Source organism: Cebus imitator, unplaced genomic scaffold, assembly GCF_001604975.1.
Source record: "Cebus imitator isolate Cc_AM_T3 unplaced genomic scaffold, Cebus_imitator-1.0 Scaffold351, whole genome shotgun sequence".
NCBI lineage: Eukaryota > Metazoa > Chordata > Mammalia > Primates > Cebidae > Cebus > Cebus imitator.
This window is the reverse complement of record NW_016107666.1, coordinates 810,490-837,601: the sequence shown is the minus strand read 5'-3', so window position 1 is coordinate 837,601 and position 27,112 is coordinate 810,490. Positions and strand designations below refer to the sequence as shown.

Below are 27,112 nucleotides of genomic sequence, written 5' to 3'. Positions count from 1 at the left end.
AAAAAAAAAAAAAAAAAAGACATAGTAAAAAAAAATCAATGCTTTTACAGCACTTCAAAAGCTGATTTTACTTTCCCAATGTTCTGATGCATCCGTGGGGGCCACGCCCTTGTCTCACTTTCTCCATGGGCCTCTCTGCATGCATGGTTTTAATGGGAGCTGCTCTCATCCAAGGAAACAGTCCCAGTCTGAAGCCCCTACCGGGGAAAGACAGGGCAGACATCCAGCCTGTGGAGGGCAAAGTGTGCTGATCCCCTACCCTCACTAAGGCTCTAGAAGCAGTAGCATGAGCAGAGCAGGAAGCCAAGGGGCCTCAGGGATCCCCTTTGTACAGGTGGGGAAACTGAGGCCCACAGACGTGCTATGACTAAATATTTGCATCCTCCCAAAATGCGTTTGTTGAAGCCTTAATCCCCAATGTGATGGTACTAGGAGGTGGGGCCTTTGGGGGTGATTAGGTTTAGGTGAGGTTATGGGGGTGGATCCCCGAGATGGAATTAGTGCCCTTACAGGGAGGTGAAGCGAACAGAGCTCTCTTTCTCTGCCTTGTGAGGATACAGCAGGAAGGCAGCTGTGACCCAAGAGAAGTGCCCTCACCAGGAGCCCAACCGTGATTTCAGGCGTCCAGCCTCTAGACGCGGGAAAAGTGAATGTTGTTGCCGAAACAGCCAGGTCTCTGTCACAGTGGCCTGAACTAAGACAGGAGGGCAGGGATCTTCCCAAGGTCACAGATGGGGGTGGTGGAAGATCAGGGGTGGAGTGGGGTGTAGAACCAGGGTGGTACTGGGCTACCTCCAGGCATAAAAGGATATAAAAGAGAATGAGAAGCATAAACATGAGCCCTGAGGGATAGCAGGGGTGACAGAGCTGGGGCCACAGTGAGAGAACCAGCTAGACCACTGGAGAGTAACAGAGGCAATTTGGGCAAATCAGTAAGATGTTAACAATGAGCTGTTAGAATAAGGAGTGAAAATTACTGGGCCTTTTATTTATTTTATTTTATTTTTTTTTTTTGAGACAGAGTCTAGCTCTGTTGCTCAGGCTGGAGTGCAGTAGCACCATCTCGGCTTACTGCAACCTGTGCCTCACAGGTTCAAGCCATGCTCCTGCCTCAGCCTCCCGAGTAGCTAGGACTGCAGGCGCCCACCACCACAGCTGGTTAATTTTTGTATTTTTATTAGAGACGGGGTTTCACCATATTGGCCAGGCTGGTCTTGAACTCCTGACCTTGTGATCCGTCCACCTTGGCCTCCCAAAGTGCTGGAATTAGAGGCATGAGCCACGCTGCTCAGCCATTACTGGGCCTTTTAGTGCTTTCCTGACAAGAACGTAAAATACATTTTATGTAGAATTTCCCTCAGTAGAATTTCCCCTAAACCACAGAACACTTCCAATATATTAGCAGAGACTGGAGTTACCACCACAGTGTCCGAGTGGTCTGTGAGGACACACAGCAAGCAATGCTGTGTAATTCCCACAGCCCGGCATCACGCAGCCACCCAGCAGGGCCTGGAGCCTTCCCAATCCTCGGGCTCTGACCTTGACCTTCTGCTTGTTTCTTAATCCTTTTGTCTAGTTGCCAGATGATGACAGTTTGTGATTCCTGGCCCCAACATATGGAGTGAGAGGTGTGCTTTGAGATCCTCTGGGAAAGTGTCTTATTTCAGCAAAGCCACACACTTAGTGATCAGGGTGCAGTCTCCACAAGATTCAAATCGCCTCCCCCTTTTACAAATTCCCTTCCTGCCTCCAGCAGCTCTCTTCCCAGTCACAGTTTCTACTGAATCCTGCGGTGTCCTTCCAGGCCCATAGATCCAAGAAGTAGCCGTCAGCCCCTCGGTAGAGTCAGGCAGAGCAGAAACCAACGTTTGTAACCTTGGTCAAGTTATTTAACTTCTCTAAGCCTCTGCTTACCTGTGTATAAAATAGAAATGCAAATCAATAAGGCATTAAACAATGTAATTACTTAAATGGGATTAAATACATTGACAATTGTAAGCACCTAGCATGTAGTAGCCACTTAGCCAATGGTTCAGAAAGCCAGACTGAAGCTGGGTCAGCGTGGGTCAGCATGGGGAATGTCAGCCCCGTGGCGGGAGCTGGAAACTTGAAACCACTCCCTCCTGGGCCATGGGGGTGAGGAGTCTGGGTTGAGGTGCCATAGGCCAGGGAGGAAAACGTCCTGATAGTTTAAGGGCAGAGACCCCCAGTCATATAAGACAAAGCTGGAAGGAATACCTATTTGGCCCCAGACAAGAGCTCGTTTCTAAGAATTTGTAGCAAAGACAGTTAATCACATCCTGAAGGTGCACAACTTCCAAGAGCATATTTTGAATGAGGGTGTTAACAGGCAGAACTGGTTAGAAGAATGTTCTTATCTAAGCCACTGATACACAGATAGACTGGGACAGAGAAACTGGGTGGAGGGACAGACAGACACAGGCTGAGGTTATCCTCGGCCCCTAGAAAGAGAAGCCCAGGCTGACTCCCCGGTCATCAGCCCTGACTGAGCACTGCCTGTTCAGAGCCACGTGTCTCATTGTGTTGCGTGTGGTCTCTCAGCAAGACAGGGCCGTGTTTCTGGCTGCGTGCCTGTCAGGGCTGGTGCTTTCACCGGAAGATGCGGTCAGGTGCGGGACATGCAGCTGAGGTCCCCAGGAAGGGTTGATTCACGATCATGAGGTGGGAGCCCTTGTGGTCCAGGCAGAATAGGATGGAAAGCCTCATCTGTCCTGGCCTTGCTCCCTGCCACATCACCTTCCAGGGGAATTTCCCATCCTAGCCTCCGCTCGGTGGGGCCCCTTTGGTGGGTGGCCCACAGCCTGGCTTCCTTCACAAGGTTGGGGTCAGAAGATTCTGAGGCCACACTTCGAGTTTCTTGTTTTCCCACAGGAGCCACGTAGCCAAAATGTCCCTATTAAGATCGGCAGACTCTTCATAATCACTGCAGATGGAATTTTTTTCTCCTTTTTAAAAATAATTATACTTTAAATGCTGGGATGCACATGCAGAACATTCAGGTTTGTTACATAGGTATACATGTGCCGTGGTGGTTTGCTGCACCCATCAACGTCATTTACATGAGGTATTTCTCCTAATGCTCTCCCTCCCCTAGACTCCCACCCACTGACAGGCCCTGGTGTGTGAAGTACCTCTCCCTGTGTTCATATGTTCTCATTATACAGCTCCCACTTATGAGTGAGAACACGCGGTGTTTGGTTTTCTGTTCCTGTGTGAGTTTGTTGAGAATGATGGTTTCCAGCTTCATCCACGTCCCTGCAAAGGACATGAACTCATCCTTTTTTATGGCTGCATTGTATTCCATGGTGTATATGTGCCACATTTTCTTTATCCAGTCTGTCATTGATGGGCACTTGGGTTGGTTCCAAGTCTTTGCAATTGTGAACAGTGCTGCAATGAACATATGTGTGCATGTGTCTTTATAATAGAATGATGTATAGTCCTTTGGCTATATACCAGTAATGGGATTGCTGGGTCAAATGGTATTTCTGGTTCTAGATCGTTCAGGAATCATCACACTGTCTTCTACAATGGTTGAACTAATGGACACTCCCCCAACAGTGTAAAGCGTTTCTGTTTCTCCACACCTCGCCAGCATGCAGACGGATTTTTGCTGTTTCTTTCTTCACTCAAGAGTTGGCAGCATCCTGGGGTGGTGTTGAGGCAGGCGAGGGAGCCGGAGCAGAGTGGAGCCTTCACCCAACTCTGCCCTCGAGTTTCCTTCTTGTTTAATCTCCTTCGTCTCCTTTATTCCTTTTTTTCCATCCCCATCACCTGCCTCTTCTCCTCGGCACGTAATTAGGATCAAGTCTTTTTTTTTTTTTTTTTTTTTTGGGACGGAGTTTCGCTCTTCTTACCCAGGCTGGAGTGCAATGGCGCGATCTCGGCTCACCGCAACCTCCACCTCCTGGGTTCAGGCAATTCTCCTGCCTCAGCCTCCTGAGTAGCTGGGATTTACAGGCACACGCCACCATGCCCAGCTAATTTTTTTGTATTTTTAGTAGAGACGGGGTTTCACCGTGTTGACCAGGGTGGTCTCGATCTTTTGACCTTGTGATCCACCCGCCTCGGCCTCCCAAAGTGCTGGGATTACAGGCTTGAGCCACCGCGCCCGGCCTAGGATCAAGTCTTTTTTAACTTAAAATAAAAATCAGAGGCCAGGCGTGGTGGCTTACGCGTGTAATTCCAGCACTTTGGGAGGCCGAGGCGGGCGGATCACGAGGTCAGGAGTTTGAGACCAGCCTGGCCAACATAGCGAAACCCCATCTCTACTAAAAAAAATACAAAAAATTAGCTGGGCGTGGTGGCACACGCCTGTAATCCCAGCTACTGGGGAGTCTGAGGCAGGAACATCGCTTGAACCCAGGAGGCAGAGGTTGCAGTGAGCTGAGATGGCACCACTGCACTCCAGCCCGGGTGATAGTGCAAGACCCCATCTCAAAAGAAAATCATAAAAACAAACCTTGAGGTGGTCAGACTGTGGTTTCTCTGCTGCTTCTCTCCCTCCAGTCCTCTCCCCTCCCACCCCTCCCTTCTTTTCTTCCTTCCACAAATATTTGTTGACCACCTGCTGTGTGCCGGGCACGATTCTAGCCTCTGAGGAAGCAGCTGGGAATCAAGCTAAAGCCCCAGCCGTCATGGAGCCGACCTTCTCCTGGGGGGCACCGACAGTAAGCAAGTAGATGGGCGGCTTAGACAGCGTCTTCCACGCAGGGCACCTCCCAGCAGGTGTGAGGAAGTGAGCATGCCTGGAAGGGAGGGGGCCAGGGGAGCGAGGCCTTGGATCTGGACATAGGGCCTGTGATCGGGCACGAATGTCATTCTTGGTGTCCTACAGAGTCGTCACTGCATGATGAGCAGAGGTGTACCGCGGTCTGAATTTGGTTTGAACGTTTGCTCTGTCTTGTCGTGGAGCACTGCATAAATACTGGTTGAAGTCGTGATTCTCACACGTATTTACTGAGCTCTTACTTTGTGGAGGGTTGATGGCAGAGAGGGGAGTCCCTGTCCTGTTGGACTTGACAGTCAAGCTCTCCAGCCCCGCCCCGCCTGCCCCTGCCTTCGCCACAGCGTTTATCTCCTCCAGCCGCGCCACCCGCACCCGGCCCTGGCTGCACATTGACTTTGTTTTCCTTCAGCTCGCCCCAGCTGTGGGATGTGGGCTCTGAAACCAGCCTGCCTGGATTCAACATCTGGCTCTGCTGCTTACTAGCTGTGTGACCTGGGGAAAGTTACTTCCCTCTCTGAGCCTTAGTTTCCTCATGTTTACAATGAAGATGACTAGCTTCCCTTCAGGCTCTGGAAAGCATGAAACGAGGTGGCACGTAGAGCTTAGGACTGTGTGGCCCCCTCAGGCCTCAGTTACACTGAGTCTTGTCATTAAGCTGTACCATACCCTCAGCGGTCCCGGTATCATCCACATGTTGTAGGTGAGGCAGCCAAGGCCCACGGGGAAGCCAAAGACCCATAGAGGTCCCCCGAGAGAGTTTCCAGCCTCTGGATAGACGAGGGCAAAATTGCTTCTGCAAAGTAGAGAAACCTGAGCGATTTTCAGATTAGAAAATGACCCTCTTTGCCAGGGTTTGTTTAAAGACTATGGTGGAGAATTCATCAAGCAGCTATATTTTCTACAATGAAATTAAACCATGTGGGAACACAGCAAGGGATAATGACTCACTTGCGATTCTGAAGACGGGGTTTTCATATCACCCCTGTGGGCAAATGCTGGGGAAAGCTGGCATGCCAGAGTGCGTGCGTGGTACAGCCAGGCCCCTCAGCAGATGCAGCGACAGGGTTCTTCGTCCTGGACAAGGGCTCGTGCCATCTTGCCTCTGCGGGGGTTGACCCCGTAAAAGAGCCATTGCCGCTATTTCTCAAAACTGGAACTTCAGAAGCGGGGCTGATTGCATCTGTCAACACGGGAGAAGGCTCAGAGAGGGGAAGTGGCTTTCCCAGGGTCACACAGCTAGTAAACAGTGGCGCCAGGTGTTGAACGCAGGCGAGCTGCCTTCAGAGCCCACATTCAACAGCTGGGGCGAGCTGAAGGAGAGCAGGGCCAGTGTGGAGTCAGGATTGGGTGGGCGGGATGGGTGAAGGAGGTAAATACTGTAGTAAAACGGGGCAGGCCAGGCCGGGTTGAAGAGCTTGACTGTAAATTCTAGCTGCCCATCTGGCACAACTCACAAGGGCGCCTCTCTTGGCTACGTCACCTCCTGGCACTGCCTCGAATCTCAGTCAAGCTCTGTCCTGACCCAGAGCCCTTTACATCCCATGTCCAGGTTACCCACCCTCTTCTCACGCTCTTCCTGGCCTATTCCTCATCTCAGCTGAAATGCCATCTCTGCAGAAAAGCCTTCCCCGAGCAGCCACCCAGTTCCTTCCTCATGCTGTGGGTCCGTCCCAAGCTCGTAAGGCGTAGCGTAATGACAGGTGTATTTCCCAGCGGTTTCTTCCCTGGTCTGTTGTCTCAGTGAGTCTAGGAACCATGTTAGGGTTGGTCGCTGTGGCAGTTCCAGGCATGAAACGGGGATTTAGTGAATATTTGTGAATGAATGAGCAAATGAATGAACAGCCAGAATTCAAATTCCAGCATATATGTTGCTTTTGGAATATCACACCTATTAAGGCTTCAAGATTTCAAGTCTTTGCCTGCAGGACATGTGGCTTCCTGGGTCCTGCCACCCGCTGCCCTTACTTCCCCCAAGGAAAATATATCCCTGCCGGTCACAGCAGCGCCTTGCTTCTGGTGATACAAAAGTGACAGCATGTGTGACTTCACAGTGTGACTTGTGGCTCCTTGAGTCGCTGGAGACCGGGCATCTATACAGCCATGGAGAGGCATTCTCACGTGAACCAGTCCCTTCCCGTCCCCTTCCTGGGGACTCAGTAGAGACAAGAGCCTAGGTTGGCAGGGCGGGAGCTCTGGGCCCAGAGCCCCACAGCTTGAGTTTAGGCTTCAGCATCGCGCATGGGCATCTGCGCCATCATGGGGCAGCCCTGGGTCTCCCGTAGCCCCAGCTTACCCACAGATATGGCACGATTACCCCGTGAGGCACCAGGAGTTGCTGTGGCGTAGCCAGTGTAGTGTTCAAGAGGGTAGGTGGGCTTTGCAGGCAAACTCCCCGGGTTCAAATCTCAGCTCTGCCATTTAGGAGCTGAGTGAACTTAGGGATGCTAAGTGACCTCTCTGAGCCTCCGTTTCCTCATCAATTGAATAATAGTAGCTGCTCCCCATTTACGTTGCTGGGATAAAGAATTGAGTTAAGTAGTCCCTGGCATGTAGTAAGTGTTCCTTTAAATAAGCTGTAATCGTCGGCGTTGAGGAAGCCCACGCGGCCTTTGTGCACGGTGGCGTCTGAGCCGCTGGGCAGTAGCGTCTGGGGCTGTGCTGTCAAGGTCAGCAGCTGTGACCTGCGAGGCAACTGTGGCTCGGGAGTGTATTGCAAGATAAACGCTGTCTTTCAAAGACTTAGTATTGACACATGGAAAATACCTCCTTCATAGTTTTTTTTTTTTTTTTTTTGATTACATGTGGAAACAAAAATATTTTGGATAGCTTAAGTTAAAATAGGTTATTAAAATCTTAATATTGCAAAACGTGGGCTGCGAGCATGCTGGTCTAGAAAACAGGGACAGTGACAGGAGCAAGAGCCTTGCTGCTTCTAACGTGTGTATTTGCTCCTCGGTCAAGGCAGGCTGCCCACGGGTCCCACTGGGGAAAACACTGTTCCCGTGAGTTTGTCACAACAGGCACTGTGTCTGCTGCGTGCACTGTGGTTATTAGTACCACCACCTAAACACTGTTACTGGTATCACTACTTAAACATTCCCACAAGCAGATGGGGATACATTGTCAAATCAGATCAGGATCTGCCCACATGTTGCCAAACACAATCAGTGCAGAGTGCCTGAGACGGGCGGGCAGTGTGAGCTTTCTCCTCTGCCTAAAAACTGGGCAGTCCCTTGAGGCCTCCTTCTGAGGTTTATAAGGTAAAAGAGAGTCTGATGAAGGAATTCAGTTTATTCATTCAATAAACATTCATTCACCAGCCTGCTGTGTGGATGACACTGTTCTAGATGTTAAAGACACAGCTGAGAGCAAGACAGGTGAAGAGCAGTCTCATCCTCAGAGCTCACAGAAGGGAGATCGGCCAGGAAACTCAGATCGTGACAAGTGCTATGAAGAAGAGGAAACGGGGTGGTGGTTTGCATTGTGGAATACTACACAGCCATGAAAAAGAGTGAACTACTGCTGTGTACACTCATATGTGTGAATCACACAGAGATAACACTGAGTGAATAAAAGCCAGACACAAAAGACGGTATCCCGTGTGATTTCATTGATCTGAAGTTCAAGAACTTGCAAAACTAACTTGTAGGAATAGAGGTCAAAATAACGGTTACTTTTGAGGAAGAGGTTTGATTAGGAGGACTCATAGGAGCCGCTAGGTGCTGGAAATATTCAGGTTTGATCTAGGTGGTAGTTGTACAGGTGTATGGTGTAGGGAAAATGCCTGAAGCTGTACTCTTGAGATTTCTGTACAGCCCCAGGCGTGCGTGCTGTAGTCGTTATCTATTGCAGTGGAACAAAATACTACAAAACTTAGCAGCCTAAAACATAAGCATTATTATGTCCCGTCGTCATGGTGGGTCAGGAATCTGGTACTGACTTCGTTGGGTGGTTCTGGCTTAGTATCTGTCATGAAATAGCAATCAAGACACTGGCCAGAGCTGCAGTCATCTAAAAAACTGGCAGGGGCTGGGAGCTCTCTGCTTCCACTTTGGCTCTTCACGTTTGCCTAGCAATTGAGTGCTGGTTATTGATGGGAGGACTCAGTTTCTTGCTATGTGGACCTGTCCATGGGGCTGGTTACCTGTCCTCTTGAAATGTCAGCTAGCTTCTCCAGAGCAAGAGATTCAAGAGAGAGCAAGCAAGAAGGAAGTGACAGTGACTTTTGTGACCTAGTGTCAGAAGTCACACACTGTCGCTTTCACGATATTCTGTCAGAAGCAAATCACTCAGTCCAGGACACACTCAAGGGGAGGGGAATTAAGCTCCGTCCCTTAAAGGGAGTAGGATCAAAGAAAAAAAGGGCCATGGGTTTTGGAGGAGGTGACGTTGAAGCCAGACTCTGAGAACAGAGCCATGTGAAGATGAGGGAAAAGCATTGAGCCAGAGGGAAAAGCAAGGGCAAACGCTTTGCCTCAGCAGTGAGTCACTGAAGGTTTACAAAGAAGACCGAGATGGCCAGAGGCTCATGAGCAAAGGAAAGGAGTAGTTGAAGTTGGCAAGCAGGCAGAGGCCACCGAGGCTACAGAAAGAAGTTTGGATTTTATTCTGAAGGTGACCAGAGCCATATGAGGAGTTTGCTCCTCTGATGAGCATTTTGAACAGCATGCTCTGACTGCTGTGGATGGTACTGAAGCAGGAATGGAAATAAGGGATCACTTCAGAGGCCCTCACCAGAGGTGATGGCAGCTTGGTGGACAAGTCCCTGGCTCTACCTCTGTGGTCCACTATCATCAGATCCTTCCAGGGTTCCATTATCAAGCAGGACCCCCACCCACAGGAGACACACAGAACACACACTCCCATCCAAAGCAGTAGAGAGATGCACAGCTGTCTTCGCTGATGGCAAGGAGGGAAGGTTCTTTTTGCCCTGAGGAGGATCGACTTTGAGCATCAACAGGAGCTCTGTGTTGTCCGACGGGGCCCCGCTTTGGCGAGGCGGCCTTGGCTGGGTTATTTTTACCCGTCTCGTGACGCCTGCGTGCTGGTCTTTCCGGATAGATGCCTTCCTTCCAAACAAAGAGTGTTTTAATCCTGGAGAAGTACTTGGTGGTTGCCACTGGCATTTGATTTTGATGTGACAAAATGAAACGACTTGGGTTCCCTCCAGAGACAGGACCAGCCGGGAGCTGTGAGGGGGATGCCTGTTTCACATGGGACCCGTCCTGTTTCAGGCTGGGGCAGGGGCAGGGGCAGGGAAGGGAGGCTCCTCAGATAAAAGAAGACATTGAGCCGAAGACATTCCTTCTCAGGCCATGCGTGTTCGGCTTTGGATGTACCAGTTGTACTTGGTTTCGGCTTTGAACTTCCTAGCAAGAGAGGCAACAGAACATAGTTTAAATGCCTCATCTGAACCTAAATACATGCTAACTTTTGAGCGGAAAACTTTTTTGGATAGAATAGTTAGAAACATTTGAGTGCTGCATTTGGATGTGGATTTCTAAGTGAGTTGCTGGCAATTTGCAAAGTCCTAAATCCTGGTCTTCTGTTCCTTTCCAGCGAATCTCTGGATTCTTTGATTTTTGCAGAGGACAGATCTCATGCATTCCTTTCTCGGCAGCATGCTAAAGCTGCAAAGACATGTCTAGTACCCATGTGATTCCAGACTAGAAACGTGTCTGGGGATTTGGGGCCCATCAATATTGGGCATACCAACTTCATTATTGTTGAGACAGGGTCTCTCTCTGTCACCCAGGCTGGAGTGCAGTGGCGCGGTCTCAGATCACTGCAACCTCCCCTTCCCGGTTCAAGCGATTCTCTGGCCTCAGCCTTCCCGGTAGCTGGGACAACAGGTGTGTGTCACCAGGCCCGGTTTCACTGTGTGGGCCAGCCTGGTCTCGAACTTCTGACTGCAGATGATCCACCCCCCTTGGCCTCCCAAAGTGCTAACTTTGACCGTCACTTGCTAACTTCCCGTACAGGCAGTATTTCCTAATGTTCCTCCAGGTAGTTGAAGGGACATGAGGCTGGGGATTGGACGACCTGTATTCTAGGCTCCGTCACCATTGCTTTTGTGATCTTGAGCACGACACCTTACCTCCCAGGGCTTTCAGGGGAAATGTGAGGCTTTATGCCCAGTGCCCTCTGGGTCTTCTTACTGCTCTGACATTGGGAATGGCTTCATACCCCGTCAGCTACCAAGATGAACTGAAACAGGCCAACCAATCGGGAACACAGAGGAAATGGTTGGGCTAGCTCAGAGAGGCCCTTGGGCAAGTATCTGGGAGGTGAAAATGATCACCCATCCAATGAAGAGAGATCGTGGTAGTGTTTTGATAACCTCACACATTAACAATCAGATGCTAGTTCACTGTGTCACTTGATCATATAGTAGGAACCTTAAGAAGTTTGAGGACATGTCCTGATTTAGATACCTCTACCACCCCTCCCAATATAAAGTGACGTTTGTGTTTCCAGGCCACAAGCTCTGCACTCCTCTGCACCAGGCAGGCCACCGTGAATAGCTGTGCCGTTATGTGCTGCCCAAAAGTGCCCAGTAAGGCTTATACCGAAATTGGTACTGGGCTAAAGATTAACCTTAGAGAGGTGTCTAGGCTTGGGTATTGGCATGAAGAGGGAATGAGGCAGCTATGTAGCAATGGTTAAAAGCACAGGTTCTAGAAAAAGCCTAACTCAAATCATTCTACTGGCTTATGTGACTTAGCATAAGCTATTCACATTTGTTTCCCTGTCTGTAAAACGGGGTAATAGTAACACTTAACTCATGGGTTGACAAGAGAAATGATACATTAAAGTGTTTAGTGTGGTACCTGGTACATAGTAGGTGATCGATAAAACATTAGCTATTATTGTATGTTAAGAATGAGGAGTGCTACTCATTCACAATTTTCCTCTCAGTTTTAACCAATAAGACACTGAAGTCAGGCTTGAAATATATATATACCAGCAGAGGCGCTGCACGCCCTCCGCAGGGCATCCCAGTGCCTTCCTGCAAACCACACTGGAGTCTTTTCCGTAGGAAGAAGGCTGGCTTCCAAGTCACTGCCTTCTTGGAGATTTAGAGAACACAAAAGCATGTGACCATTGCAATGTACCTGTCACATCGTGGTTCATGTGGTCCAGTGGGTGTGAGGCTCTGTGGACCCATCACCAGTCAGAAAGGACTGTCTTCACCATGGGAAGTGTCGTCGTCCCAAGCCCCCCGTGTTTCCCTGACGAGATGAGAGATTTGACAGAAGTTCTTGTTCTAGGAGCCCTGGTGCGAATATGGGCAGGGTGGAGAGGGCTTTCCTACAGGGAGGTCTGTCCTGGGCAGGGTCCTGTGTCTTCCTCAGAGGCCCCTCCTCTCTGCACATGGCCATGTAACAGGAAGAATGCAGGACTTTCTGAGCACATCTGCCCTTCTGTAGGTTGATGCTGAGGTGGACATTTCCAGGGCTAGACCCAGTCAAAAATTGAGCTCCTGTATCTGGGAAAAACTCTCAACTTCTTCAGCCTTCTGGGTTATTCACTTTTGTCCAGGTGGGATTTACTTCTGTCCTTCAAGCAGCTCTGAAACATTTTCAGAGGCAAAAGTCAAGTACGGAAACCTGGTCAGCAGAAACGTGGTTCTGGGTGGGAAGTGCTCTTGAATGCACAGAGCTCCTTACCAGCAGTTAGGTTAACAGGGCAGTGGAAACATGAGCCAGGATGGAGTATCTACTGAAGCGAGGCATTTTTAGTTTGTTTGGCTCAGAGTGAGGCCTAGAGGCACAGGGCAGTGAGCAGGAGTCTCCTTAGTAGCTGGCGCCCCACGGAGCCGACCAGATTATGTGTCAAGCATGCACTGGGTGGGATTGGGAGACTCTGGCAGAGTGACTGAAGCTTTTTGCCTATATAAATCCTGCCTTCACTTCAGAGTTTGGTGGAAATGCCACCTCTTCTCTGTGGATCTGCCCTTGATGTCCTCTTGGCTGTTTCTGAGCTTTCCTTCTTCTGAACTCTGTAGTACCTTGCTGGTTTCACTCATGTGCCTTGTGTTATAGCTATCTGTGTAACTGTGTGACCAGAGGCATCATGGGAGAGAGAACCTAACTTGGGTTTGAGTCAGATCCATTTACATGTTAACTGTGTGACATTGGGCACATCACCTACTTTTCTGAGCCTTAAATCCTTCATCTGTAACAGAATAATAATATTCACTTTACCAGGCTGCTTGAACGATTGAATATAGGGTATGCACAAAACTTGATACATACTATGCATTTAATAAATATTGTCACTTATTGATTATAGACTTGTAAGCTTAAAAAATAGAATCTTATTCATCTTTTTTAATCTCTAGCACCTGGCATAGTGCCTGGGACATAACTAGGTACTCTGTACATGTTTATTTGAATAATGAACTACTTTTAATGTAAAGGTATTTCTCAAAATTTCTTTTGTCTGGTTTAGTGTTTCCTAAACAACTTTAGCCTCTGAGTTTTGATTTCTGTAGTCTTTTAATAAAAGACCTAAAGAAAACATTCAACGTGTGAAAGGGGGCACAGTGCCCATGTGATATAGGAGCTTCTTGGGAATCTTCATGCTATTTCCTGCTTACATCTGATTGATGTCTTCGGGACAGGCTGGCTTAGATCATCCATCAATTTTTTTTCCCTTCCAGATTCTTAGAATTTGCACCAGGTATACCCCAGAACAAGACACCATGACTTTTTCAGACGGCCTTACCCTAAATCGAACTCAGATGCACAATGCTGGATTTGGTCCTCTGACTGACCTTGTGTTCACCTTTGCCAACCAGCTCCTGCCTTTGGAAATGGATGACACAGAAACAGGCCTTCTCAGTGCCATCTGCTTAATCTGTGGAGGTACCAACTATGTAGAAAAGCCTCATGAAATTCCATGAAGAACAGTTTATACTTGTAATTTGTGAAAAATCCCTCATTTCCCTTTTGGAGTTGTTTTTCCATGGGATAAGATGTGATAAAGCCAGGCATACGTGCCTGGGTTCACTGTATTTTTCCATGTTGTTACAAATTAAATAATGGTATTTGGGATCCTTCTGCTCAGAAAGAAATCCCAGAAAGCTGTTTCTCTAGTTGCCACAGGTTTTGTTTTTTCTTAAAGGCAAGATCAGACTATTGTAAAATAAATTGCCTGGGGACATAATAATGACAAGGGACCTGCATGTGCTGTTATTTAGCGGGTAGACATACAAGTTTTTGGCTGGGCCCTCCCATCAACCCTTGGAGGACTGGGATAAAATTGAGCTTTCTTCTTCGTAGTGACCCCTACTGGCCTACAGGAGGCTGAATCCCAAGTGTTTAAAAAGTAATGGCTTTAATTAAGAAGCAGATTTACTTTGTGCTAAAATAACCATCCTGCTCAAGGTTTGTTTTAATTCAGTTCGGTAGTGACACCTTCTGGTCACAGGAGGTAGTTCTTTCCCTGGGACAAAAGCAACCAGCCATCAAAATGTTTAGACTACCAAGGGGGGAGATTTTTTTTTTTTTTTAGATCAATCAAGTATCATTGCTTAAAGCAATGGCGTTAAGTCTGCAAATCTGTATATGTAATTGAATTACCAAATTAATGCAGTCATACCAGTAGGAAGAGGGGGAAAGGGCAGAAATCCTGATTTTGTTTAATACTTTATTTCTGGTATCTAGACCGCCAGGACCTTGAGGAACCGACAAAAGTAGATAAGCTACAAGAACCATTGCTGGAAGCGCTAAAAATTTATATCAGAAAAAGACGACCCAGCAAGCCTCACATGTTTCCAAAGATCTTAATGAAAATCACAGATCTCCGCAGCATCAGTGCTAAAGGTATGTCTTTGTGCGCTCTGTACTATGGTCACAACACAGACCTGAGGGCCTTACCAGGTTGTGTGTCTTTATTTCTCAATTCAGGATGTTTACTGGCTTTTTCTCATTGAAATCAAAAGGAAATAACTCTCCCCTTTAAGAAAAAAATAAAGAAAAGAAAACCTCAAGTCTTACCCTATTAAATGATCTTAATAAATGATTGAGAGCTTTAAAATTCATGGCTGATTAGAAAAACATGGTTTTCAAGAGAACGTACTATATGGACAGGCGAAATTTCTAGGTTCATACATTTAATTCCACTTCATATATTTAATATCTAGGTTCACACATGTAATCTCTGGTTTATGTAACTTTGACTCCAGTTTTTCCTAAACATCCAAACCTTAAGAAAAATGAATAGTACTTAGGATCATCGTTAATGGTTAAGTTTCTCTCCATCACTTTAGCCATTGCTGTCTTGTGTATAGGCAGATTTCCTTCTGCACACTTCTAAGCAAAGGAATTCTTGCCTTCCTAACAGGGATAAATACTCTTTGCCTAGTGATTTTCTGTTTATGTAGCAACTCAAGCAATTATAGAGGTGCCTAGAGCCATATCACAGTTGAGTGTTAGAGAAAGGTTTTTCTATGGAGAGAGACAACTCAGCAGCTATCCCTGGTACCAAATGGGCTATTGCCATTCTCCTTCCCCATCAGACTACTTACTCTGTCTCTGAAGGTTTTTGCTAGCCAAGGAATCTACTCTGTGTTTCAGAAAGTGCTTAAATGCACCAGGAACTTGTTTAACAAGCAGTCTTAATCCTTGAGCTCCTTCTTAGGTTTCCTGGATGAGCATTTTGAATTCATCCTGGCATGGAATTAGGAGCAGAAGCAAACAGCAGATACCAGTGTAGTTGTGAATATGGTATCTTTGATTTTTAAAAATGAGGCTGTTTAACTTAATACTGTCATCCTGTATAGATAACTAGACTAGCGATATCTAATAGAATTGACTGCAGTAACAGAAACAATCGGTACTCTACAGTTCAGTAGCGACTAGACACATGAGGTTCTTGAGCACTTCAAGTGTGGCTTATGCAACTGAGGCAGTGTTTTTCTAATTTCATTTAACAAATTTAAATGTAGCTACCTAGTGGCTACTATGTTGGACAGTACACTGCTAAATCAAGTTGTCAATAATCATTACACATTGTGAATTCCTGTTTGTGGGTAACTGGCATCAACCTTTTTCAAGATACGTTAGTTTCCTCAAGAACTTTTCTTTGTAAATTGTTATTTCCTGAAACTGAGGCATCAAATTTAAACATCACCACATCTTTGCTCCTTTCTCTAAAGTAAAAATGTTTTAATGGTGTAAAATAAGGATAACCTCTGTGAGGCATTGTTTGCATAATTTTCTTATCCAAGGAAGCAACAGTATGTTATTGCTTGCATTAAAGATAAGTTCTAGCGGATCATAAAAAGCCCCTCTCAACACACTGTGAGTCTGAGCTGGTTGAGAACTTCACAATAAACATGGTTTTTGGTGGGTGCAATTCCCACTTCAAATACATTTATCTTTGTATTTATGCGATTGATGATAATTGATGGGTCCTTTTCAATAAAAGTAAAAGCCACTTGATTTCTGTATTTCATAATTCCTAAGCAAAAGTCTTAGGAAACACCTCTGTTAAAATACATGAAAGTTGGTCCCTGGTTATCTCTTATAGCTTAACTCCTTGTCTTAACCAGATTTGCATTATCTCTTTTTAAAAGGTGCAGAACGTGTAATTACCTTGAAAATGGAAATTCCTGGATCAATGCCACCTCTCATTCAGGAAATGCTGGAGAATTCTGAAGGACATGAACCCTTGACTCCAAGTTCAAGTGGGAACACAGCAGAGCACAGTCCTAGCATCTCACCCAGCTCGGTGGAAAACAGCGGGGTCAGTCAGTCACCACTGGTGCAATAAGACATTTTCTAGCTACTTCAAACATTCCCCAATACCTTCAGTTCCAGGATTTAAAATGCAAGAAAAAACATTTTTACTGCTGCTTAGTTTTTGGACTGAAAATATATTAAAACTCGGAAGGACCAAGAAGTTTTCATATGTATCAATATATATATACTCCTCACTGTGTAATGTACCTAGAAATACAGACTTTGCAAATTCTAAAAATTCAGCCATTTCATGCAACCAGAAACCAGTTAAAAGCTTCTATTTTCCTCTCTGAGCACTCAAGATTGCATGGCAAAGACCCAGTCAAAAAGATTTACCCCTGGTTAAGTTTCTGAAGACTTTGTACATACAGAAGTATGGCTCTGTTCTTTCTATACTGTATGTTTGGTGCTTTCCTTTATGTCTACTCAAAATAATCAAGACACCAAGGTGATGAAATAGACTACTGTACCTGTCCACCCAAGTTCAAAAAGATAACTGTCTTGCTTTCATGGAATAGTCGAGACATCAAGGTAAGAAAACAGGACTCTTGTACAGTATGACAAGATAAGGCTGAAGATATTCTAATTTAGTTAGTATGGAAGCTTGTCTTTCCTCTTTCTGATGCTCTCAAACTGCATCTTTTATTTCCTGTTGCCCAGTAAAAGTATACAAATTCCCTGCGCTAGCAGAAGAGAATTCTGTATCAGTGTAACTGCCAGTTCAGTTAATCAAATGTCATTTGTTCAACTGTTAATGTCACTTTAAATTAAAAGTGGTTTATTACTTATTAAATGACATAACTACACAGTTAAAAAAAAAAAAAAAGTACATTTTTACAGTAATGATAGCCTCCAAGGCGAAAACACTTTTCAGTGTTAATAAGTTTTTGTTTACCTGTTCATAAGCCATTAGGGAAATTTCATGGGATAATTAGCAGGCTGGTCTACCACCTGGACCACAGAACTCTAGTGCCCTTCCTGATTCGTGCCTGATATTGGGATATTTTTTTTTTTCGGCCTTCTTGATGCCAAGGGGCTGATATTAACTCCCAAAGACACAGGCATAGAATCTGCCTCCTTTGACCTTGTTCAATCACTATGAAGCAGAGTGAAAGCTGTGGTAGAGTGGTTAACAGATACAAGTGTCAGTTTCTTAGTTCTCATTTAAGCACTAGTGGAATTTTTTTTTTTTTTTTTTTTTGATATATTAGCAAGTCTGTGATGTACTTTCACTGGCTCTGTTTGTACATTGAGATTGTTTGTTTAACAATGCTTTCTATGTTCATATACTGTTTACCTTTTTCCATGGAGTCTCCTGGCAAAGAATAAAATATATTTATTTTAAAGGTGTGTGGGAGCTTTTACCTTCAGTAAAGAGAGAACACAGGTCCATTTTTAATGTTTAAATTTCATTTCAAAAAGCCGGTCTGTAGTCTGTATCCATGACAATTAAAATCTGTGCTAATGCACGGCAGTCTATAACAATGCTACAAGCCAATCAATCAGACAGTACGTGACATTTCATGAGTAAAAAAGAGCATAAAACTGTATGTGTAAGAACAAAATGTTAAAAGGCCTACCACAATAAAAAACCATCAATTACATCGTCACATTAAAATAAGCCAGATGTACAAAAGTCTGAGACAGAAAAGACAAAAGGACAACACAAGGTATCTGTTGGAAAATGTTTGTGCTCTTTGGGCACTTAATTGAACATTGCAAAATCAACGTCGTCGTCATCTTCATCAGACTCTGCAAAGTATTTAACTTCTTTCCTAGCCCGACCGGTTCGTGGCAGAGAAGGTGGCTCAGAAGGGAAGTCGGAGGGGAAGATGTCCACATCCGAATCCTGATCAAAAGATGTTTTCTTCGGTTTCTAGATATTTTTATAATAGATTTAAAAATTAGAAAAAAGACTAGTATTAAGAACTAGCACTCCTCATACTTTGCTTATGTTTAGGAAGTATTACAAATAATGGTGCTTTTAAAATTACTAGAATCGTAATGCTAACCTAAGACCAGTTACCTTATTTTTTTGGAAGAATACAAAGGATTACATACAATAATTCGCCACCTTGTTCTAGCCTCAAAAATGTAACGCCTTTATTCCTGAAATTATTATACATTACCCAAAAAGTATACACCATGCCCTGATTAGTAAAACTTCAAACTCTCCTATTGGTAAGTACATATTAAGAATTAGCACTTTTCATATACTAATTTAGTTGTACATTTAACTTTGTTTGTATAATACAGAAATCTAAATATATTTAATGAATTCAAGCAATATATCACTTGACCAAGGAATTGGAATTACAAAATGTTTGTGTGGATATATACCAGATGAGTACTATGAGTAGTTTTATGTGTCACCAGACTTGGTTATTGCCAAGTTATATAGCACCAAAAGCTGTATGATTCTGGTTACCTGGTTTACAGAAGTATCAGACTAGTAAAACTTTGATATACATGAGGACATTAAAACCATGCTGAGTATCATTTGACTTGGATTCAGAAAGTACTTTAGTATCTCTCAGTACTTCAGTGTTGTCATCGTGAGCAACTGCCTTTTATATTCAGTACTGTAACCATACTAGGCCTTTGTGTAGCATTCTCTAGATAATTCTTTTTTACACAATAAATTCCTCATTCACTTGGAAAAACAAAAAAAGAACTCATGGAAGGAAACAAGACTCATGCACCGTGTGTAGTACGCACTGTGTTTTAAAAAATGCAAAGAGTCACCGAGGTGGACCCGAGACAAAGAAGATGACTGGAAGGAAGAGGTCAGTGTGGAACTCAACATAAAGCTACGATCATCTACACTGGTATTTTTTAGTTTTACTAAGAAGAGAAAAAAACGGGTAAGGGGAGCTGATGTCATTCATTACCTAAAAGAAATAGTGTTCTTCTGGAAAAGGGTCAGACTAATTGGGAAAATTAGCCACAGTCAAATGAATTCAATTAAAAAGAAATCAAATTAGCCCTGGTCAAATAAATGCAAGTTAAAAGCAAACAGTCTTTAGTCTGAAAAATAATTATTTCAGTCTAAAACCAGTCTAATAATAGGTAGCATAACACCACCAGCTCAATGGATGAAATGGAAGATTCTAAGTGGGTTAATTTATAGCACACTGTTATGCAAGAAATAATCCTGATTATGTAAATTTATACTTGAATAATTCCTTAACCATATACAAGCCCCCATATTGATAGGAGATGCTAGGTGGAAAGCTGTTAGAGGATTGTAGTAATAAGCAAACTAAGTCAATTACAGATTTTTTTTTTTAAAAAGCGACGCACTAATGTGCAATGATGTTCTCGGTTACCTTGCTTGTTGTTTTGGATGTTTTCCTGCCAGGGGTGTAATCACCTTCATTTTCAGAACCAGATGCTTTCCTTTTCTTTGCCCCTCGGCCTTTACCTTAAAATGATACAAAAGGTTTTTTCTTCCATGGGTAAATGCAGTATAAAAAGATAAATGTCACAACAGTATAGTTTATTTCTTTAGCATGCCCCATCAGTGGAGCACTGCGGTTCTGATCTCTTACTATGAGTGACTGTAAACAATTTGGCAGCAGCATTTCAATTCTGGGGTTGACATGACTAAAGACTTTTTCACAAATACATTTAAACTAGTGGGAAAGTCCCAGAGACAAACTTTATGACGAATCCCCTCATGCATAAAACATTTGTATTTGCTATGTGGTCCTTGAGCTTGAAAAGGAAGTATCTTGGAAGAGTGCTTTCAATTTCCAATTTGTCATGGACCCAATACTTTTAAAAGTACAACAGAACACAAATCACTAAAAAAAATCACATGCTTTTTTATTAACACAAAATTATTATAAAGGTCACTCAGTTTATAATTGTTTACTCAGTTTGACTTATCAAACACTAGTAACAACCAGTTACATGTCCCACACTTTGAGTAACACAGTCTGAGAACCACCCAGTATTAACTATAAAATGTCAAATACGTATTCCTTCCCAGACCTAGACTCAGCACATGCAGCATTTTTTTCACCTACCTAACCTCTTATTCTCATCACTGGAGGTGGAAGGAGAAAAGGGAATATTTAAGGAGGGGCCAGATTTCTCCATCCCACAATGATGCCAATGAAAGAAAACAGAACTAAATTGCAACTGTAAATCTTTAAAAATTCCTCGAGAGCTAAATTGTACAAGTACAAAGATAGCCTTAAATAATCTTGGGATGTCATATTTGATCAAATGAATCAAGGAAATAGCATTTTTCAATTTATAAAGGCTTCCAATCCTGCAACCTCAAATACTACCTTCCCAGTCACTACGATTCTTTGCCACTCTATTACCTCCATTTCCCTGCGGGTCTATAGTTCTTTATCCCAACCACTCCTTTAAGAAATCTGAGAAACACACTGAGGAAAATATCCTTCGGCTGAATAAAAGGTTGAGCAGCTACCCTCAGAGCACATCATGTCTTACAAACATATTTAACACAGCATCTTTAAGGGCTTTCCCGATTCTGAAGACAGAGCGGATGCCACGGAGAACCGGTGCTGGTTCCTTGTGTGGCCCTGAGTACAGTTATTTCTTAGGTGAGAAAAACATTCTAGCCTAAGAGTCCTGGATCTACCCCATTCCAGTAAGTATCACAGTTTAATTAGTGTGGAGTGCTAATCTGACTTTTTAATAAGTTCCAGTGAGTTGGCTGTAGGAGAGAATTTGGACCACTCTTAGGGATTCATATTTGACCTCTTTGAGCCTCAACTTTTTAAATTTGTAAAATAAAGTAACAGAACTAAATTGGTATACCTCCTTTGGACCCTAACTGAGCGTTGATTCCTAGACACGCTGCTGTATTGAGGAGTAAAGCAATTTAAAACAAAGTACCCAGCCTCTCTAAATTCGACGAGGTAGAAAAAATTCAATCTTTTCCATGCAGTTTATGTTTAAAGGGTTATAAGAAGATAATCCTCACCTTTTGGTGTTGTAGTCTTCTTTGGAATGCCAAATTCTGAATCTGAGTCAGAGTTTACAGTCTCTACTATTTTCTTCTGCTTGGGGGCTCTCTTGGGCTTAGGAGCTGTATCTGAAGATGGTTTTCCTAGTGAGCAAATTTCCATTTCACAGGTCAATAAAATATACTTACCAATAAACCAAACTGAAGTGAGTCCTATATAAATGGAATTTCTTACAGCTGATTAAAAATTGAGTCACCTGGCCGGGCTTGGTGGCTCACGCCTGTAATCCCACCACTTTGGGAAGCTGAGGCAGGTGGATCACCTGAGGTCAGCAGTTCGAGACCAGCCTGGCCAACATGGTGAAACCCTGTCCCTACTAAAAATACAATCGATGGGCATGGTAGTGGGAGCCTGTAAACCCAGCTACTTGGGAGACTGAAGCAGGAGAATCCCTTGAACCCAGGAGGTGGAGGATGCAGTGAGCCGAGATTGTGCCACTGCACTCCAGCTGAGTGACAAGAGCGAAACTCCGTCTCAAAATAAGAAAAAGAAATTGAGCTGCCTTAAATAATGAAATGGTTTCTCTCTGCTCGATGGCAATGTAAAGGCAAACAATTTCTTACAGATGACAAAATGCTTTTTATTTAATTGTGTATAATCTCTGCCCTTAGATAATTCAATTAAGACATTTTAAGCAAGAGCCATTAAAATACATTAAAAGCAGGAACTTTTAAATATAGAATAGTCATGACAAGAGTAGCATATTTGATAAATTAATTGTAACACAAGTATAACCAGATTAAGTTCTAACTTTTAGAATGTTTTAGAGAAAAAAAAAATGTATGGGATCCTCAAATACAGTGAATAGAAACCAACTCACTTCCCTTCAAAAGCTGAAATCCAGAGTTGGCATTTTTATGTGGAAAGAAATATAAAATCCTAGGTAAGTAGACAATAGATACAAGGCCTTTCCTTTGTTGAATTTTGTTTTAAAAATAGACCTTGTTTTACAGCTTTATCTGTAGTTCTATGTGAAAACTGATAGGCTGGGCACAGTGGCTCACACCTGTAATCTCAGAACTTTGGAAGGCTGAGGTGAGTGGCTCGCTTGAGATCAGGGGTTCGAGATCAGCCTGGCCAACATGGTGAAACATCATCTCTACTAAAAAAACAAAAAATTAGCCTGGTAAGGTGGTATAAGCCTGTAGTCCTAGCTACTTGGGAGGGTGAGGCAGGAGAATCACTTGAACCTGGGCAAGGGAAGTTGCGGTAAGCCAAGATCGTGCCACTGCACTCCAGCCTGAGCGACACAGCAAGACTCTGTCTCAAAAAAGAAAAAAAAAAGAAAACTGATAAATCACTTTTTGTATAATTAAGATAACCTAATTTGGAAAAAAATGTACTACTATAGACTTTTTTTTTTTTTTTTAAAGACCTATGCTGATTCTATGGAAAACATATTCCAGTCACAATCTGAGACACAGGAGATGAGGCCCCTCATTAGCCAAGAGCAGGAGAAGCCCTAGGGGAAGTAGCACCCAGACTGTGTGGGCTTTTCCCACCTCTGAGTCTTCATGACTATGTCTACCACAGGAACCACAGGGCAGCTCCTACAGGGAGTACACTTAGCCAGGTGTTCTAGGGACCACTTTTTTCCCCTGGCTTGGAGTTACATGGCACTTTCAACTCGACCAGGCAAACAGGTCAGATATCTGAATGCTATGGGCTGCCTTTCTGCTGTTAAACTATTGGAACTACAGAATTTAACTTGTATACTACATGCAATTTAAAGTTAACGTAGACAATCCCACAGAGGGATATGATTCATCCTCTTCTTGAAATGATATTTTATTGGAATTGTATTTTGTAAGGGAGGGTAGAGGAAGGCTGAGGACTTGCTGGAGTGCCTGAAACCACACCACACAGGCAGTCACCTATCCAACTTAGACAAGGCCAGTTCAGCTACTGAAGAAGGAACCCAACAGAATAGGTGTCATGATATTCTAACCTTTTAGTCTTGTTAAACTCATTAGGTTAAATATGAGTGAACAATTTGATGAAGGAAACAGGTTATGTTTCAAGTAATATGGCTCCCAAGTTTTCAGGGTGTTTGTAAGATGCTCATATGAAGATTATTTTTAAAAGACGCTTTTTGACTGTTTTGTTGTTGTTATTTGAGATGGAGTCTCACTCTACATCCAGGCTGGAGTGCAGTAGTGTGCTCTCGGCTCACTGCGACCTCTGCCTCCCGAGTTCAAGTGATTCTTGTGCCTCAGCGTCCTGAGTAGCGGGGACTACTGGCACACATGCGCCACCACACCAGGCTAATTTTTGTATTTTTAGTAGAGACTGGTTTTCACCATGTTGGCCGGGCTGGTCTCTAACTCCTGACCTCAAGGGACCTGCTTGCCTCAGCCTCCCAAAGTGCTGGGATTACAAGTATGAGCCACTGTGTCCAGCTAGATTGTTTTTTTAAAAAGAGAAATTAGAGGGTCTATCTCAATTTGGGTTCCCCAGATTTGGGCCAATCTGCCTAATCCTAAAGTAAGGATTCAAGTATAAGTATTTATTTGAGAGGTAAAGAAAAAGGAGACAAAAATAAGACAATGAAGAGACGGCAGCCAGTAATGGGTAAGTTATCAAGCCAATCATCACTCTAGAAGCTTAACTCCATGAGAAATTTTTGAGAGCCAGTGTGATATACACATCCCACACTTTGCTCACATGAAAGGCAAGGACACTGAGGTATTTATAGACCAACGTTCCTCAATCCACTAGGTAAAGGCAGCTGTGAGCAGGGGAGTGTTAATATTCCCGCACAGTGGCAAAGAGCAAGTCCTCAGGTAACAAAATGCAGACGATGCCCAATATGCACTAAGTGGTAAGGCCAATGGGACATGGGAAGGTACCTAGTGTGCTGGCTAAAGAGACTCTTGCAGCTAACCAATTTCTCAATATGGTTCTAGTGAATTCAGAATAAGTGGGACTTTTTTAAATTGTTGTTCTGCTACTTTCAATTCATGTGTGTCTGCAATGATGTCTGTTGTGAATGTTCAAAATCCTTGAGGGAACAATCCACATTATTTACTTGCTGTCTTATACAGCACACATCTCAATCAAATTTTTGTGAGTTTTTTTTTTTTTTTTTTTAAGTATTATCCTTCGAACACGAAGTACAAATACTGACCTCCTTCTAAAGGACCAAGGTGCATATACCTTGGTACTAGCGAGAGTCATTAATCAACTTAAAGTGTTTTGTGGTCAGTCTAAAGCTGTGGAAAAGAAAGAAGCTACATGACTCACATAGAAAAAGGGAACCCCAACTGAACTGACCACTCCCTCCACATAAGGAGTTGAGTCATGATTGACATAGATAACAGAAGCAGGCCACTAGCAAGACAAAATTTTAAACTCCATTACAACCTAACCACAAGGAAGCTTTACCAGAAAGCTATCTTTAGATACTAATGCATGGGATTACTTTATAATTACAACAGCTTTAGAATGAAGTGTTACAGAAATTTTATTAATTCCCTCACATGGTTAGAAAACAAGAGATTCTCCTTCTAAGTACTTATACTTAATTGTTTGATGATAAATTCCTAATGCAAATAGTTTCAAATTAAATTACATTTCCTTTTACATGAACTATGTTACATGTTTTATTCAATGCTTAACTCAATCAAATATTAGTACATACCCTTTTTAGCAGCTACTGTTTTACTTGGAACTTTGTCTGTCTGTTTCAGACCAAATGATGGTGAAAAAACAGAAGCAGAATCTTCTTCATTACTGTCAAATTTAGCTGAATCTAAAAATTGAAAAGCCGCCTTTTAGCAAAGAGATGTGACAAAGATCTCTAAGTAAACTTTGACTCTTTTAACTGATGACTTCCCTTTAGCTAGATAATTGATTTTATATTACTATTTTGTGACCAGATAAGACACAATATATAAACAGCTGAAAAAAAATACCATTTATACACCAAAAACATGAACTATGTGGTGAAATAACACAGAAGTACATAAAGTAGTAAAAATTAAAAGTCTCAAATGCTAAATATTTAAAACATAACTCACCAATTCAAAACACATGCTGACAATTTATTTTAAAATGGGATATGAAAATGTTCCACTGAATTATTTTAGTACCTCCACAAATAATACTATTAACCATTTCAGGAATCAGTAATAACATTTAAATCTAAAAGATTAGTAAGTGTTCCTATTTTTAAATATATTATTAAAGACTAATTTAAAAGGCATACAGGCTTACCTTCAGTTTACTTTTGCATTCAAATTAGTTTAAAATCAATCGGTTCTTCCCTAACACCGTAGCACAAACTTTTAAAATAACTAGTTGGATGTAAATAAATGTTTATATAACTGTTTTGACACACTATGAAAAATGAGTATCTACTTACAAAGAACATGTACCAAATATGTCTAAATGTATATTAAAAATGACAGTGAATCAACTAAGTAAAATGACCTTAAAAATTCCATACACAAAAAAATACAGGAAACAAAAAGTACATACACCGGTTAAATTTGCTTTTACGAAGGTTTTACTCTCTGAGATAACTAAGGTTTGGTAAAACCAACCTGCAATCATACTGGTACCCTTTACAGCTTTAGAAAACTGTCGTATATATGTTCACATTTCCATGAAAATCAAATTTCAATCTTTTGAAATTTCTCTATTTCTTTTCTCTCATTAAAACACTACACACATACTCACACCCATATAAGCATTTGCCTGTCCACCTAAATGCTTCCATAATTAATGCCTATTTTGACCAATTAGGAATCATCTCAGAAAAAGTAAATAAGCCTTATTATCTTGAGCAAAATACAAAAAGGAAGTTTCCTACTCATAAAAACTTCTGAAGTTAAATCGTGACCTAAAGATTTATTTACTGTTTTGTCTCCACCATTGAAAGCAGTAATACAATAACCAATGAAAAGACTAAATGAACGTACCGTCTTCTGACTTCTGAGAATATGAAGGAAACGAGAAGAGATTTCCAAAATCCTGACTTTTTCTGTCATGCAAAGATTTTCTATTAGAAAGAAAATAAACACCACGGAGGATACAATTTAAATATCTGATTTCAATCCTGAAAAATTACATGTAATATGTACTGCAGGATTATAATCACAGAACAAAACTTTAGTTTTTATTTCTTTCTCTTTCTCTGTTAAAGAGAGGGTAATCAAACTCTTTCTCTCTTATGTGTAAAAGTGTGCACACATACCCACAATCCATGTGCACACACCATGTATATACACTGACACCATACAAATCAATTATTTAATACAAAAAAGAGTAGAAACTAAGCAATGGTTTAAAGTTATTCAAAATATAAAACCAACTTCTACAGTTGATAGGCATAACCATTCCAGAATTTAAGATCAGCACATTATGGACAAAAACCCAAGGAGAAAGAGAGAATCCCCAACACACCAGGCAACAATTCTATTTCTAATTCAAGACTACAGGTGGTCAATTATTTCCACATCAAGGCCAATTCGATTCCTCAAGGACATAGAAATTCCATTTGACCCAGCAATCCCATTACTGGGTATATATCCAAAGGATTACAAATCGTTCTACTATAAGGACACGTGTACACGAATGTTCATTGCAGCACTGTTTACAATAGC

At 42.9% G+C, this 27,112-nt stretch overlaps 2 protein-coding genes across 7 annotated transcripts in view; one reads left to right on the top strand and one right to left on the bottom strand.

The window, feature by feature from the left end:
- Positions 1–17,846, top strand: part of RARB (retinoic acid receptor beta) — a 410,353-nt gene extending 392,507 nt beyond the window's left edge. For all 5 annotated transcript variants that reach the window (XM_017506224.2, XM_037730540.1, XM_017506226.2 and 2 more), the window contains 3 exons: positions 13,416–13,620; positions 14,422–14,580; positions 16,335–17,846. In XM_017506224.2, the coding sequence (XP_017361713.1) occupies positions 13,416–13,620; positions 14,422–14,580; positions 16,335–16,531 (561 nt within the window). In that variant the 3' untranslated portion in view covers positions 16,532–17,846. The remainder of the gene's footprint in view (positions 1–13,415; positions 13,621–14,421; positions 14,581–16,334) is intronic.
- A 25-nt stretch (positions 17,847–17,871) lies between these two features.
- The window catches only part of TOP2B (DNA topoisomerase II beta), a 68,931-nt gene continuing 59,690 nt past the window's right edge, over positions 17,872–27,112 (bottom strand). For both annotated transcript variants that reach the window (XM_017506221.2, XM_017506222.2), the window contains exons 32-36: positions 26,429–26,508; positions 25,147–25,257; positions 21,464–21,589; positions 19,830–19,924; positions 17,872–18,376 (exon numbers count right to left, since the gene is read on the bottom strand). In XM_017506221.2, coding sequence (XP_017361710.1) covers positions 18,206–18,376; positions 19,830–19,924; positions 21,464–21,589; positions 25,147–25,257; positions 26,429–26,508 — 583 coding nt within the window. In that variant the 3' untranslated portion in view covers positions 17,872–18,205. The remainder of the gene's footprint in view (positions 18,377–19,829; positions 19,925–21,463; positions 21,590–25,146; positions 25,258–26,428; positions 26,509–27,112) is intronic.